This window comes from Chlamydotis macqueenii, chromosome 1 (genome assembly GCF_036417535.1).
Source record: "Chlamydotis macqueenii isolate bChlMac1 chromosome 1, bChlMac1.mat, whole genome shotgun sequence".
Taxonomy (NCBI): domain Eukaryota; kingdom Metazoa; phylum Chordata; class Aves; order Otidiformes; family Otididae; genus Chlamydotis; species Chlamydotis macqueenii.
In genome coordinates this window covers 28,861,242-28,877,706 of record NC_141556.1, presented here as the reverse complement: position 1 = coordinate 28,877,706, position 16,465 = coordinate 28,861,242, and the positions used below count along the sequence as shown (strand labels likewise).

At 39.8% G+C, this 16,465-nt stretch overlaps 1 protein-coding gene across 2 annotated transcripts in view; it reads right to left on the bottom strand.

The window, feature by feature from the left end:
* Nucleotides 1-3,002: 3,002 nt before the first annotated feature.
* The window catches only part of PPP1R3A (protein phosphatase 1 regulatory subunit 3A), a 30,977-nt gene continuing 17,514 nt past the window's right edge, over nucleotides 3,003-16,465 (bottom strand). Inside the window, exons 2-6 of one of the 2 annotated variants that reach the window (XM_086747652.1) lie at nucleotides 12,033-12,091; nucleotides 11,784-11,920; nucleotides 7,202-9,566; nucleotides 4,494-4,536; nucleotides 3,003-3,175 (exon numbers count right to left, since the gene is read on the bottom strand). In XM_086747652.1, coding sequence (XP_086603778.1) covers nucleotides 3,139-3,175; nucleotides 4,494-4,536; nucleotides 7,202-9,566; nucleotides 11,784-11,920; nucleotides 12,033-12,091 — 2,641 coding nt within the window. In that variant the 3' untranslated portion in view covers nucleotides 3,003-3,138. Of the gene's footprint in view, nucleotides 3,176-4,493; nucleotides 4,537-6,155; nucleotides 9,567-11,783; nucleotides 11,921-12,032; nucleotides 12,092-16,465 lie in introns of those variants that run through there. The other variant, XM_010115397.2, reaches the window with a different exon arrangement.

Sequence of the window (16,465 nt, the reverse complement as noted above, 5' to 3'; positions counted from 1 at the left end):
AGACTGTTCAAGAAGGTGAGAAACTACACAAGAGAGGCCTCCTACCCTTGTCATCTGTCAGTCATGGATCTCAGCTCATACAGGCATGAACCCTGTACAGGCTTCTGAGGAGCTTAACCAGAGCTTTACACCAAACAGGCCACTGTTGTTGTATTTAAAGAGTTTAGGCTGCTCCTAATTGTTCCTGATTGGCCTGGGAGTAGAAAGTACTCCTCTCTAATAAAGGGGCCTTAATTAGTAAGCTGAATATTTCACTGGCTCTCCCTTGGCAGTGCTCATTCCCCCTTCAGAGACAGCAGGAATGTATGGCAGTGTGGAGCCACTCTTCTGTCTTCCCCTGGAGAAGGCAGTGCCAGGAGCACAAGCGATTAGCACACTCAGCACCAGAAAGATCCCCTGGTGAAGAGGAGAAGAAATTTCCATATAAATACAACCAGTATAGTGGCTCATATAAGTTTATATGTTCTGTGATTTCCCTGCCACACATATGTGAGGTATGCTCATGCCTTGTGGTCCCTGGGAATCCGAATGTCCTCCAGCAGCCATGTGTACTAAAAAGAAATTGAAGAAGCTCCTAGGTGGCTCTGAACTATACTAGACAACACAGGGATTGCAGGAGCTTAGCTATTTACAGAGAGTTTTGTATTTCTGCACTAATAACCACAGCCTGACACATACTCTCGTTTTCTCCTGATGCCCATAGCTTCACATCTTTGGGAACTGACCTGAGCAAATGGCCAGAAGGCAGGTTCACAGCTCCAGCTGGAGGCTGTCCCTTCTCACAGGCCTATAGCATCCTGAGAAGGAGCCTGTGTTTCTGGTCCTCAGAGCTGTGCTCTAATCTTGAATCATTGAATATTAAGGTCGAGGGCAAGATATTCTCCACTATAATTCAATTAAGTTGCAATTGATAAGTTAAAAAAAGAAGTTAGCATATACTTTAGCTACTTTATATAGCTAATGCTATATTTGTGTTATCTGTCCAACCTACTCAGAACTTCTTAAACTCTCGCATCTCTGGAGAAGACTGTTCAGAAACTTTCCAATTAGACATTCTGTTTATTTCTTCTCCGCTCACCCATGAAATCTAGCTCTCACCTTTCCACCCACTTGTCCTAGTGCCACCCACGTGCATATGCACACATGCATCTCCTATGTACCACTAAGTCATACATACCTCATTTGTTAAATGACTCAGCTCACCTAGTTCATGCCTGCTTAGAACACAGAAATTATCAGTTGCCTTCAACCTACCTGCTCTGTTTCACAAATATTGCCCTCACTCAGGCATCTGTGGTTTTGGCCAAAAAATCTCCCCTGATACCCAAAGAAGACATGAGTTCTAGATTACCCCCTCAACTCTGAATCCTCAAGAGCACCAAGAACTCCTAGATGAGCAAAGCATCCTGAGCCCCATTATTGTCCATGTACTTCTATGGTCTTCTTTGCAGACGGTGCTACCAGAAGAGCTGCAAGTCTTAGAAAGCTCAGCTGAGATCCACAAAAGCATGTGGCTGCCTTTGGTGATACTATGTTGGGATTCAAGCACCTTTGTAGGTCTAAGAGAGACATTCACAAATTCCACCCACCTTTAGAGATGCTTACGCATTTTACCAGTCCAGTTCCTTGGTCTAGTCTATGTAACTGGGCAGAGCAATCCTGCCTGTTTTTGATCAGGAAAGGCCTTGACCTTGAAGTATAGTTACAAGATTAAACTCTTCAAAAAGCACAGTGGGCTCAGCCATTGGTGGTGGTACCTCTTTTCCTGTGATACCTTCATGGCTAGAACAATTCTCCAGTCCCACTTTGCGAGGCACTGGTGTAAACTTGTAACTTTATAGACTAAGGAAGAAGTTGACCTGGCTGCGGAGACTTGCCAGTCTTGGTGTCAATTTTGTATTTTATCTAACTAGAATTTCACATAAAATCATAGAGTCATAGAATCACAGAATGGTTAGGGTTGGAAGGGGCCTTCAAAGGTCACCTAGTCCAACACCCCTGCAAGAAGCAGGGACATTCCCCACTAGATCAGGTTGCTCAGAGCCTCATCCAACCTGGCCTTGAATGTTTCCAGGGATGGGGCATCCACCACCTCTCTGGGCAACCTGTTCCAGTGCTCTACAACCCTCATTGTAAAAAAAAAAATTTTCATAATATCTAATCTAAATCTACCTCCCTCTATTTTAAAACCATTACCCCTAGTCTTATCACAATGCAAAAGTTGTTCTTGAAACAGGGATTCTATCCAAATATCCCCTTAGGTGAATGTCTCAATCCATGCTTTAAGGGGTTAAACTTTTCCTTTCTCCAGTCCCAAAACTCTGGGATTGTTTTCTGCAAAGTGTTCCATTTCTGCAAGCAGCAGCTCTGGTACCTCTGCACAAGAGGACTGCAGGATGTGAAACCTGATCTGATAAAAACGTGTCCTCGTGACCCAGCATTAAATATCTAATCCCTCCAACAGGGCAAGGGTATAAGACCCAACCCTGCCATCGGTTTCCTATTAGATAATTTTGGCAGCTCCCTATTCAACACATTATCTATTTTGATTTTCATTCATAGGTTTGATGACTATAGAGCTTCGGTGTTTTATTCAGGGGTGTGGATACCACTCAGGCACAAAAATTAGTATAGTGACTCCAAACATGACCATATTAACCTTTCTTTAGGGTTCTAGTTCATACTCTATCCTCCTTATTTTTGATTTCCAATATTAAAGACACCTTTAAAGCCTGTAGCTTGTTTCTGTAGCCTAGCTACCATTCAGCCAAAAGTCACTGATGGTTAAGAAGCAGCAAGCAATTAGCAACAACAAATATTTGGGGCGTTAATGATGTAGCATGTTCTCACTATCTCTTAGCAAAGTATCTGGATACAGAACTTCCTCCACTTCCTCACCCTGCTGCCCCAAGCTTAGAAGTAAATTAAACAGATTATAGATGTTGCAATATGTAAATTAATTTATTTGATACATGTACAGTTCAAATAATAGCCATGGGACATACCTACCATGGTATGGGACATATGTGCCTCATATACCTACAGTAATGCACATGAACCTTTTCCCAGTGTATTATTTTTAATCTCTGTATTACATCAGAGTTGAGCCTTCCATGACCATGGGTCTGCCACATGGGATCATACCTTCTTTCTGTTGCGTAGCCTGGAGAAATAACTAGAAATTAAAGTATTAACTAGAAATACATCACTGAGGCCTAGTAGGCAAGCTAAATATGAATCATTGCAAAAACACAACACAGCACTTATTCCCTGAATTAAGTAAAAGTGGAATACTTTGCCAATGTTATAAAGGTGTTGTTTTCATACTATAAACAAAAGTAAGAGGATTTTTAAAAGATAGCTTATCAAATGATAAATAAAAAAGATAAAATTACTTGCTTTGTTGTTTTAAGTACATAAGTACTTAAAAGTTCAGGCACCTGTGTTCACAGATCAGTCTAGAGTCCTGTTTTGCAATCATAAGGTACAATATGCTGACCAAATATCTTAAAGATAGAACATCAAATCCCATTCCAAATCTGAGAAATGCTAACAGTATTCCACTTGTATGTAGATGAAATATGCTTGTTCTAACATTCAAATATTTACACTAAATTTCAACTCTGAATGACTATACATGTTAAAATGGCTGACCCAGATGTTTAACCTTTTGGACACAGGAACACAGCTGTTTGAAGCTAGCTTTCTGTAGAGATTGAAGTAACTTAGCTAAATTTTTGCTGGTATTTAGCAACCGGTTTAAATATATTATGGCACACACTAAAAGCCCACTAATTTTTAATGAATGCCTGTATCAATAGGTCCTCTCTATTTATCCTCTGCATTCTTTTTGCAGGTCATATTGACTCTCCTGGGCTCTCTGTAACATTTTTCTGCCATTCTCCAGATACTGATTAAATCCACTGACTTTCTTCCACCTGTAGTCCTGGGCCCATCAATTATCCCTGAACTCTTTTCTTGCTATCCAGTCAGCTGAGCTGAATCTTTGACAACTGACCAAATATTTTGGGTTGAAATAAATGAGGGAAACCACTTTCAGCTTGTACATGCCATATAGAGGATCACCACACAAAAGTTCCCATGGCTCCAGGAAGTCCTGGCTTCCAGCTAGAACAAGCAAAGAGTAAAAGATTCCCCAAAGCGCACACTCCTTAGAGGCCTCAGGATTCAATAAAAAACACAACCAGGCTTTCCCACTTCCATGGTGGCTGAACTGCTCAACTCTGCTTGCAGTAAGGCTAGTGTCCAAGACATCTGAAATTATTTAGCTGTCTCAGATGCTTAAGCATTTGGACTACATCTGATTAGATTTCTCTAAAAAATTGACGTTACATGTCTCTTTTAGGACCAAAGCTCCCCTGGGATGTAAGCTGCAAATGAAAGTCTCTACCCTCAAATGGAATGCAAAGTAGCTATTATTGTGAGCAGAGAACCACTTTCAGCTTAACTTAGTTTTGAAAGTAGGAACCTACCTGTGCACAGAGGTGCTTCCAGACTCTGGGGACCAGAATCCTCCTGGCAACAACAGTAATCCAATGGTTAAAGTATATCCTGATGGATGGGAGGCCCAAGTTTCATAAAGCTGAAGGTATTCAAATGTGGGCTTGAATCCTGTCATTTAGTAGATAGAGCACTTACCTAACAAGACAGGAACCTGGGTTTTGGTCCTTGCTCTGAACTTTACGAATTTTGCTTTAAAGATTTATAGGGTAAATTAGACTGAAGAAGGCTTTGAACTGAGAACTGAACCTAAAGATTCTTCTTTCTTACATGGTGGTTTTATCTATTAGACTAAAATGTGTCATGTGCTTGTTTTCTCTGGCCCCAGGGGTCTGGTATTTGACTGCATGGTAACCGTTTCAGCAGAACAGATGCAGGGTACTTTCTTCACCTTTTTAGACCTCTAACTGAGGACCTTGATCCTGTCAGAATATATTAGACACTACTCAAAAGCTTCCATTGTACAGGGAAGCGAAGCGATTCCTGATGTCTCTATCCCACTGAGACTGAAGTGCTGAACCACTTAGACCAGGGACTTGTCACACTGCAGAGACTGAACCACCAAAACTAAGGGAATGTTATACTTTTTTTAAAAGTGCCTATAGACGTCATGAAAAGGCTAGGTTCTTTCAGCATTTGTGGTCTTCAGGTAAAGAAGTCTTTGCGATCATTATTTTGGACTTACACAGAATCAACCTCAATCCTGCTTTAAGCCTAAGCTTTTTATTGGATCTCACTCCTAATGCCTATTGAATTAATTTCTTTATCTCAATGAACATTTAGCTCCTATATGCCTTTGAACATCTGGACCTGTACTACAGCCTTCCATGTCACTCCTTAATGCCTCTGGCACATTACTATAACTCATTTGTGGATTGATGTCAAAAGTTGTCAAGGTATCCACCCATCAACAGGCACATTAGCAATAGATCACCCACACATTTGCTCACCCCACTGAATGTACTGCTCCCAAAATGCTCCAAAGTTTTGCCCCTCCAGAGAACAGAAATGCCAAGATGCCTCCTGCAGCAGAGTTCCCTAACATCCTGAAACATGTAAATAAATTTTCAAATTGCTTTAAAAGATTTCAGAGCTAAGCTAACAACTAAATAACTTCACTATTATGTAGCTTCAGCCATATATTGCAAGCAAATATTTCACAGTTGATGTGGTATTTCACAGGGGCAGTGAAATAAATATAGCTTAAATCAACTCTTTTTCCTTCTTAAATTCTAGGGCACGAGTGACATTATGTAGCCTCGGTGTTTCTTTTAACATACTACCTATGATGGCATTTGTGACCATCATCCAGAAAATTGCTGAAGTGCAACATAATCTGTCCATCCTTTTCTTTCCAGACAAACTTTGGGCATGACCCTGTGTGGGAGACCCGCAATGCTGGAGCAGCAGAGCCACCAGCGTGCCTGCTGTATGGGACTCCTACTGTGAAGGATCAATCTGGGCTCTCCTTGGGGCAGATACCAGGCTTTTCTACCTCACTCAAACCACACAAAGCAGCCTCACTGAATGCCAGTGCTGTGTCCAGTGTTTTCTCTTGGTGTTTGACTAGCTGTAGGAAACAAGCCATAGAAAAAAAAGAAAAAAACCTAATTCAGATACGCTTAACACAGTCATACCACTCCTTTGTAAAATTTATTTAGTACTTTTCAGATATGCCCAAGCAACACTGATGAAAAAATGTCATTTGAAGGCTTTGTTTGGAAAAACATTTAGTTCAGTGAAATTCTCAATCATGTTACACAATTCTCATTTACAAAACCCAAAAACATTGGTGCACGTGGGTGAATGATAAGAGAATTGTGGCTGTGGCTTCTAATCACTTCAGGGTGGAAACAGCACATCTATTCGGCTATACAGTTACATCCCAAAAGTTACATGACATTACTGAAGTCAAAACCTTACATTTTTCAAACAGGGGTACCACTGGAGCTCTAAGTCAAAGCAATGAAATAAAAATTTGGAAAAAACTACTAACTTATCAATGAATGTGATATTTCTTAGAGCACTGGCTAATTACACTAGCAGATTATCAACTGCAATGTCAGTACCAAAATACTGAGTTTTTATATTGTTCCTTGTGTTGTCATGTACTACACAAAACCTTAGAAAAAACTCCCAGAAAAATATGAAGCTTTACTGCAAAAGAAATTAATGCAAGAAAATGGTGGGTTTAAGTACTAAAGAGATATGAAGCATTGCTTCTTCATATCCTGCTAAGAAGCAACAGCTGCACTTCATTTTAACTTGACGTGCTTCAGAACTCATATTCATATAGGTAATTAATGATCCAAACATAATGGTCCTATATAGTATAATTACTTATATGAAGGCTCAACTTCATATGTAATTTTTTAAAAAAGGTGCTTCAGTGGAAAACTTGTTTTGGTTCAAACAATGAATAAGCTTTTAAACAATGAAAATGCTTTGGAGGGGTTAGAGACTTATTGACCATGGATCTTGAGCACAGCTGACAACCAGTGTTATTCCTTCTTGACAGACTCCTTGTTTCTTCTTCCTTCGCAGTATAGCCAATACAAGGAAAACAGGTAGAGTGCAAGACAAACCATCAAATCATAGTGGTAGAGTGTTGCAGCAAATAGAAGAAAGAAGAAGAAATAAAAGATTTTGCAAGCAATATGGTTTAAACTTGGACACTCACTGGGTAACTTAAGTGCTTCACTCTTCTGGTTAGAAATATCTGCAGAATCAAAAATGTGCTGGCTTTCCTTCTGTGAGTCATCAAGCCGGTTTAGCGTTTTCCCCTCAGTTATTAAATGGTCAGATTGAGAGTCTGTCCCACCAATTTCTTCAGTAGGCTTACTAATTAAAACCTCTGACCTCGATGACTTCTCTGTTTTGAACTCTGCTTGATGGAAACATTGACTTATATTCCTTCCTCTTCCTTGTCTCGAAATTGCTGTGTCTGAAGTGGAAGGCATTTCTTTTTTTTCAGCTTCAAGAGAGAGGTTTTTGTTAATATGTGTCATTTCATTTGGTAGACTTGCGTCGTACCCTGACTCAGCAGCAACCTTGTCAATAGTTTTGAATTCAAAGTGTCTATACAGATGCTCCATATCTCCTGCCACAGTGGACCCTTCAGAAGATGCCACTGAAGAGCTTTTAAAATGGTAACTGGGCACAGCATTTGTACTAGTAGCTGGCATTTTTGTTTCGGCTTTAGCATGTAAATAGGAAAGTGTACCAACATGGCTTTCTTCCCTACAGAGCTCTTCTGCCTCCTCACTGTATAGATGCTTCTGGGTCCTCGGGGGACATTTAGATACTTCTGAATATAAAGCCTGCCCCAAAACTTCTTCCTTTCCTATAGCAGAAGCCTTTACTACTTCTCCTACAGGTGAAATATTGCCGATGTCTGGTTGTGCTTTGGCACGTTTTTCCCTGCTATTCCGTACAGACATCGTTTCTTCTTGCAGTGTTTCATGTACGCGTGCATTATAAATACCTAAAACTGATTCCTTTTCAAATTCAGTGTCATATAATACACTCACTGTGTTGAGTTGACAAAGAGCATAATGTGAACCATCATTTCTCCCTTCATGTGTATCAAACGCTGTTTCCTTTTCCTCTGTGGGCCTGTCACTTAGTGCAGTCTCCTGAGGTAGCTTAGCAATTACTGCTTTTTCACTGGCAGACATTTTTTCTGGAGCACTTTCTGATGTTGTTTTAATTATATAAGCTGTACCTGCCTCTGCTTCCTCTGTAATACCCTGCTCAGAGACAGAAGACTTTTCACAACTCTCTGCCTCCTGGCAGGTAAACAACTCCACTGTGGAAGCCGTACTCTGAGGCCCTGTGTTCCCCCCTGCTCCCCACCGAACCTCGCTACCCGATTCTCGCCACCTCTCCTCTGTGGGGTTTGCTTCCCTCTCCTCTCCTATCAGCCTTCCTTTATTTGTGTCGTCTGACTTTCCTCTGTCTTTTAACCTCGTGAATCCTCTGTGTTCCCAAGTGTCTTCAGCTCTCCTTTCATCCCTCGGAGAAGATGCCGGGGAATCTGCCTGTGCAAGCCTGAGTGCCTGTTTGTTGTCTTCGGCTGACGGAGGCATTGTGTTCAACTCTTTGGCGGTGTGTTTTCTATGAGACTTGAAAGGCTGAGGTTCTTCCTCCTCACCGATTAGTGCTAAGTCTGCTACTTCGATGACTTTCTTCTCCTTCCCTGCATCAGTGTTATAGTTCTTTCCTGACATTTCACCAACTCCATTTTTTTTCATATATTGGCTTTTTGCAGAATCTATTGAGACATCAGCATGTGCAAAAGTGTTGGCATATAAATCTCCTCTTAAATGTACCTGAACTTTGCTTTCAATCATCTTGATTTTTCCTTCATTTTTGTCAGCGTCTGACAACAATGAATCCAGACTTTGGTGAGACATTTGTGGCGCCTGGTGCTCCGGAGCTGGATTAGCATTGCCATCCAGTGTCCCTGCTATGCATGCATTTAATTGCATGGATTCATCATGCTCTGGAGAAATGATTTCTGGTCTCATTTCACAGACCTCTTTCGAGGTATCAGCAGCATCCTCACTGATGAATAACCTCTCCATCATCTTACTTCCCGAGGCACTACCTGTTTCACCTTTTGAAATATCTGTGTGGCTCTCTCCTTGTTGGCTTGAGACAGTAGCCATAACACTGATAGATTCATTCTGCTTTGTCCCAGGAAAATATTTTGCCGATAAAGAGCTTTCGCTGGTACCAGTATGTTCCAAAGATCGTTCACCACTGTTTACCAAGCCAGCAGCAACTTCTTTCCCTGATGTCTGACTATCATAATCTCTTAGGGAATACTTATCTTTTAATTCTTCTCCTATCTCTCGTGAAGTGTTTTCAGATGAGGAACTGATGGGCACAGGGTGCCTCAGCAAGTCACTGCTTCTTTCTATACAGGTTAGCTTTTTCTCCAATCTTTCAGTTTCACTTGGAAAATTAACTGGTTCTGTTGTGTATAAATTCCTTTCATCTCTGGAAGAGGTACCTCTAGTTCCTGTGAAGTGCTGATTTAGCTGAAACAATAGAATAGAAAAGAATGATCAAAAAGCCTTTTGCAAAAATATGCCAAATGAAGGAGGTAGGATTTCGTTATGGAAAGTTTTGTTTTCAGTAACAAACCGTTATGGAAACGTGTTCCAAACCATTTGCAAAATTTGCATTGTATGTATTTTTTAACATAAGTAATGAGCTTATGGCAGTGCTGAAAGGAGCAGGAAATAAAATAGCATTCAGACCCCTCTCTCTTTATTCATGAGTTCAGTAAGCTGCTAGTGCATTTTATACAAATTAAATCTGAAGAGAATATTCCCTTAAAGGGAAGCTAATTCATTCTCTACACATTCGGTTCTAGGTTTGGAGAGAGGGAGGTGGGGTGGGGGAGGATTGGCGCTTAAATGAGGGCATTGATACAGTACATCAAAGCTCGGTAATGTACAGTATTGTCCAGTAAAACAAAGACACATTTCACACTGACAAATACTGTAAGGATTATCTGTGTTTCATTTCTCTCAGGGACCATTTTACAGGCTTCAAACGAGATTGTTTTTAGACAATCTGGTAAGACATGAGTTGGAAATGAGATTAGCGAAGTAAAAGGCCAGAAACTAATCACTCTCCCTCCTAGCTCCCAAATATCATATTGTATTATTCAGCTATGCCTGCTTGTCATTGCGCTCCCTCCTCACTTTAGCATAGTCACACTGATAGCAGTAGCTGATCAATTAGTGGCTAGCTTCTTGGGCACCCCTTTATGCATTTGCACTTGCTGTAGATATCCCCATTACAGTTTCTCTTATTAATATGTTTTCTGCAAAGCCTCTGCAAACTATTAATAGTAAAACGTCACTCAAAGAAAAGTGAGGGAGCTAATGTCTCTGCAAATTCTGTTTTAATGACCCTCTGCCAACCAGTGCTCAAGTGTATTTGAGTTCTTCGGTGATGCCAACTGTCAGGATTTAACAGTGAGATGCCTGTGTTTTTTTTCCCATCCTCATAACTGACATTTGCATGATCTCAATAATTATATGCAAATCTTACGATTTCCCCTTCTTCTCACATAAGGCTCATGTTACTTGTCAACTGCACAGCTGTCTTGTGAGCCAATGCCTATGCGTTTCAAAGATTTGGTTGTATTTCCATCTATTATAAGTCTTCATTGTTTAATTCATTAAAGAGCGCATAGTGCAAATTAACATCTAAATTATAGCTCCCTCATCATTTATTGTACAGACAATCCTGGCAATTGATAAACAAACGGTTATATTTGATCCTGCTTTTTGTATCAGGGTGGACTGAGAACAACAAGGGATTTTAGAGGTCCTCCTTTTTATGTTTCACCATTAAAAAAAAAAAGGAGATGTTGACTTTCAGGCACTGAAAGATCCCACAATAAGCAAAAATTTTCAACTTTTTAAAGACAAGAAAAATTTATATTCAAATAAGAGGAATTTATCCTCCCTCTATCAATAAGAAGAGAAAAAAAGAATGGTTCTCATCTTCCTCTCCTGTCTGATTCAGCATTCACATTTTCACAGGTGATAGCTATTATAATCTATGATTATGAATCTATGCACCCAAATGATACGAGCTGAGAACAGACACTGAGAATAATAGATTGCTGTACGTGTCTCATTTATTGCCATTTTTTCTTTCATACTGAAAAATGCAAGCCAAACCATGCACACACATGCATACACACAAATCCAATTAGACTGAATGTTCACCGAGTGTGAAATTTATTATAACAAATTTAATGTCAAATACTGATATAAAAATATCTGCTAATATAAATATATATATTTATTTTGCTCATATAGCTTGTTACATAGTTATCCTCTGTAAAACCCCAAAAGCAAACAGGACCATAAATATAATAATTTTACCAAATATAAAGCATTTATTTAAGAATATTCCCATTCTAGAGACTAGGAGGAGAGATTTTTGAAATGCTACTCTTCTAATTCCTTCAAACTGTCATTTAGAGCCTCTGGTAAAGACATAGAAAGGAGATGTAATTAATTTAAGACCAGAAAAAGTTGCTGCACTATACCGAAATCAAAGCACCTTCTATTGTTGAATCAGTTAGAGATTCAATGAAAGTACAGACCAAGGCTTTACATTTGTAAATTAGTACATCAGTCAGCTCTGTTAAAAAGGGACATTTCACCAGCTTTGAAGCATAAATGGATTCATATCATTTCGTGCTGTAGATATAATTGTATAACACTTACCAGCAACTCTAATTCTTTTTCATCATCTTCGTGATCACCCTGGTTGTACTCTGCATTTTTATCTTTTATATTTTCATTAGCTGGTCTGATGTCTTTGTCTTCTGCTTGTGAATAAACAATCTCTGGGATGTTTGCTTCTGAAGAGTTAACAAAAACATATGTGAATAATTTCCATGAGGTTGTTTTTCACACTATCTTTTTTAATTAACATGTGCAGTAAGGAAGAACTAATTAAACTGGGTGTTGTACCTGAAGTCCTTGAATTATTCCATGTGTCATCATCAGACGTTGCCAATATTTCTTCTTTGCTGTTAAACAAAAAGAAACTTCCTGTGTTATTCTGCAAAAAATATTGTTCTAATTCTTGTTAGAGTCAGCTATAAAGACTGCCAGTTAATTACACAATATTTTGAATGCTGTTGGAAATTCTGAAAATACCAGCTTTATAAAAGGTAGCTTTTTTGAGTAATCTGATATTAAGTCTTGGTCAAAGAAAGAATTGGCCAAGAAAATGAAAACGTCTTGATCTTCAGATTACATTGCAAAGCTGATGGGTTTTCCCAGGCCTTTTCTGATAAAGCAGCGCAAAGGTGATTAGAGGGGTCAGTGACAGGAGAGCGTAACTTTGAGGTCAGGCAAGGGTCTGGAAGGATATATGCGTTCAGAAGACCAGGCCTCTCTCTTGCTTATATTTTCCAAATATTTTTATGTATACAGAGATTGCTGTAAAAAGACATCTTTGTTACCTGGAATAAATAAAAATATTCTCACTGCATGTATACAGTAGAAATCCTGTTGCTAAGCTATGCCTGGCCAGCAGGAAAGAATTCTGCTTCCCTGCAGCTGGTGCAATTTTTGCTGGTGCTTTGCTGGCTGTGAAAACAAAGGCCAGGTCCAACATGACAGATATCTACAGAGAGATGCTGAGTGCCTGCAGTCCTCATCAATATCAATGCAAAGTGATAGCAGTTTGAATTGTGTGCTTATAGGGATGTAACCTTTAGAGGAAAAGGGGAAAGAAGGTAAAAAGAATGTCACTTATGTAAAATGTAAATTATTGTATCACTTCTAATGACTTTTCTATGAGGAGTAATTTTTTTTCTGTAGGTCTTAATTTATGCATTTTTCAACCAGCTGTCCACCTCTGTTACTGAAAATTACTTTCTAATTTTCAAATATTAATCTTTTCCCCTTCTATTTTATCATAGTGTCTTTCATTTGAATTGATATAACATTAACTCTGCCACCTAAATGCTTAATTCAGAAGGAGGATGCTAAATTTATACACTGTTAAAAGAACCTAGACATTGACTGTCACCAACTTTTTAAAATCCAGCGTTTAGAGGGACTGCCAGACTAAAGCAGACAGAAGATCCTGCCAGACTAACATGTGATTTCCGACACTGGCCACCATCAGATACTTCAGGGAAGAGGTAAAGTTCTTGTAGGAAAATGCTGGGAGTAATTTGCACAGTTGCCCTATTAAATTTCCTCTTGGTCTTTTGTTGTTATTTGTTCTTGAAGCATGAGATTTAATGCTCTCTCAAAAGTTATTTTTCACCATTAATTGCAATAATGCTCAATACTCTTGCTATCCATATGAATGTCATGTCACTCTTGAATTGTGGTACATGCATAGCCTCCACACGCTTCTCACTCTCCTACTCACACTGAATTGTACTTTCCCCTGATAGCAGTTGCTATACTCTGCATTTCATCCTGAAAAGGCTGGCAGAGCCAGGTCCTTATTTTCAGTATATCTGTGGGGGTTTTAAGGTAAATCATTACTGTTCTTTTTTTTTTTTTTTTTTTTTTTTTTACTGTTCAAATACTTATCTTAGTGTTACATCTTGTTCTTAGTTTTCTTCTGCCCTTTTGCATGTTTTTCACCCACCTGCTTCCATAAGTCTAAACACTGTGTAGGCTGGGGCTTAACCACGAGACAGATGGATTAAAGCATTTATGTGCTAATAGACTATCTGCAAAAGCCCCAAATTAGGAGCCAAGACATGTATAGCACATGAGCTGAGTCAGTCACCCCAAGATAATGATCCCAAAACCACATCGGCATAGCAGGGAACCTTCCACTACTATCCAGTGGGGGAAAAGGAGTGTCTCAAAGCCTTTCTTTGAATGTAGCTGGCTACCTGCAGCATTCAGCCACGTGGATGCAACTCACAGGAAGCAGGGATAGCATCCTTTGCAGCTAGGACCTTCATCTATTTCTTAAAGGAATGGAGCTTGACACATTTTTTTCTTTCAAGAAGCATTCCCAGAAGAAGGGGAGATGTTGATGCCCGTATCTAATGTAATAGTATACTGGCTGCCAGGGCTCGCATCCAAGATGCAGTGACACTTTCAGCTTCTATCACATCCTGATGTGATTAAAAACCCCGCTGCGCACATATCCAAAAAAATACCCATATGTTGTAGTTTAGCCCCGATCGGGACCAGACTATGCAGTCTCTCTCTCACTCTCCCCACACTCTTCACTGACCTTGGCATCTGCAGCCATTCCTCTCACAAGAATTTCTTCACAACAGGCAGGCAGACGCCTCTCAGGTTCTCTTCACATCTCATCTCCTCTCCACTTCTTGCAGCCAGGCCGGGCCGAGTTGGGCCCAGTCGGCTGCCTGGCAGGAGGCCAGAGGGTGAGGCCTGCAAGGCCCACAAGTCTCACGCCTCCCCTTCTCTGCCCCTGCTCAGCTGCTTCACATTATCTCTTCTCCTTTTTTTTTTTGTTTTTCCCCTTCTTAAATACATTATCGCAGAGGTGTTTTCAGGGAACATTCTGCTACCAATTGGCTCGGCCTTGGCCAGTAGCGGGTCTGCCCTAGGGCCAGATTAGTCCACTGGACAAAAAGGGGAAACCTTCCTGCAATTTCCTACAGAAGCTACCACCATAGCCACCCCACTAAATAAAACCAGGACATCATATTGCCAGGATGCAGATTTGGGGAGAAACTGGAGGGCAGATTTGCATACTGCTCTTTAAGCTGGATGTACAAGCAGGATCCTTACTCTTTAGCTTACTCTTCAGCTTACTCTTCATTCCTTGAAGAAAAGAGAAATTGGATTCTGTCTCCTATTTCCTATGTTCCCTATCCAGTGATTTTTTTTTGTTGTGATTAACAATTTTGCAGTATAAAATGCAGACACAGTATTTGAGTAAGGATGCTAAGAAAGAATACCTATTTTCTGAACCTTTAAATGAGCAAGTATAAAGCTGCTTCAAGCTACATGCTTATAGGCATGTGCCAGGATGGGTTTTACCTTATCTAGCCTTGTTTTTCCAAGCACCTATGCTCAGGCACTTGTGTACATCACCCCTATCATCAGCAGTGAGGGATTAACACTTCCCAAGTCAGACTCCTTCCCTCTGTCATGGACATCGTGAGTAAGATGGCGTGACATATCCTTCAAAAGAACTTCTGTGCCTCTGGAAGAGGCTGACCATAAAGGGAACCTACAGTGACTGCCTTAGGCTGGAACCATAAGTTTTAGGTAACTGAAGTTAGCTGAGTGAATCTCACCTTGTAACTCTAAATTCAAACTGGAACATAGCTGTTGAGTTTTAGTAGCTGGGACTGTAACACATAGTGTGTGACTTTAGCCCTTCAGTTTTACTTTTGTTGTGATTAGAGTGGATTTTGTTGTTAACTCATGTTCTAGCAGCATCTGGAGCCCTGGTCCGCAAGTTTCTTTTCACGACCGCAACATAGGTAATATACAGCAATGATAATACAGCCTCACAGCCTGGATCCACACTGCAGGGCTTGTAACATAACTCCTTGCATATAGTAGTGGATTTTATAAAGATTGCTGGTTTATAAAACATTTTTTTTTTTGTGCACACCTGTCCTGCGAATACCTGAGTACAGGGAAAGTAAGTATAACAGCTATTTTCCTTATTTTACTTCTACATCAGGAATATCTGTCCTCATATAATTATTCTAGTGGGAAATCTAAAATTAACCTAAATTGAGGATATGATAATGCAGTCTTTGAAGATCACAAGGAACATAAAACAACAGTCGTTTAACAGCACTACTTCAATCTAAGAAGTGATATGAAGATGCTGAGACTACGGGTGTGTACCACTGCACAACAATCTCAAACATATATGTGCACCCTAAAGATTGAAGTACTTCCCAAAAGACAATAAAAATTAGCCCCTTCATCAAACAGTGGCAATTAGACGATATTTATCTAGTAAGTTTTTAAACTGACTCTTTTTTGTCCATATTTCTTTGAAAAGTTGCTAGCTGACTGTCAGAATTCCACGAGCAGATTTTTTAATTATAATATTAATTAAGTTTCCATTTTCTAAACTAATTATCTCACTATGTTGTGGAGGGTGGTCTAAAGATGTCTACATTGTATAGGGAGAGACACAAAATTCATGTTCTGTTTAAAAACTTTTAGTTTTATTTTTAAGTGATCCAGGCATTCTGACAACAATGCGAGCTAGAAAAATCCGTGATATGAGCTGATGCAGTTCCCCTCCAACAGAAGCACCTGTATCCCTGCAGAAGTTCAGTTGCTTTTTCTCCTTCAGCTGAATGGGGCACATCATCATAAAGTACATCAAGAACTTAAGAATTTCTATCTCCAGCTTCAAAAAAATACTTATCCTTATATGAGTCAGTCTTGGTGGAATTATCATTCACTTGGACTGAGTG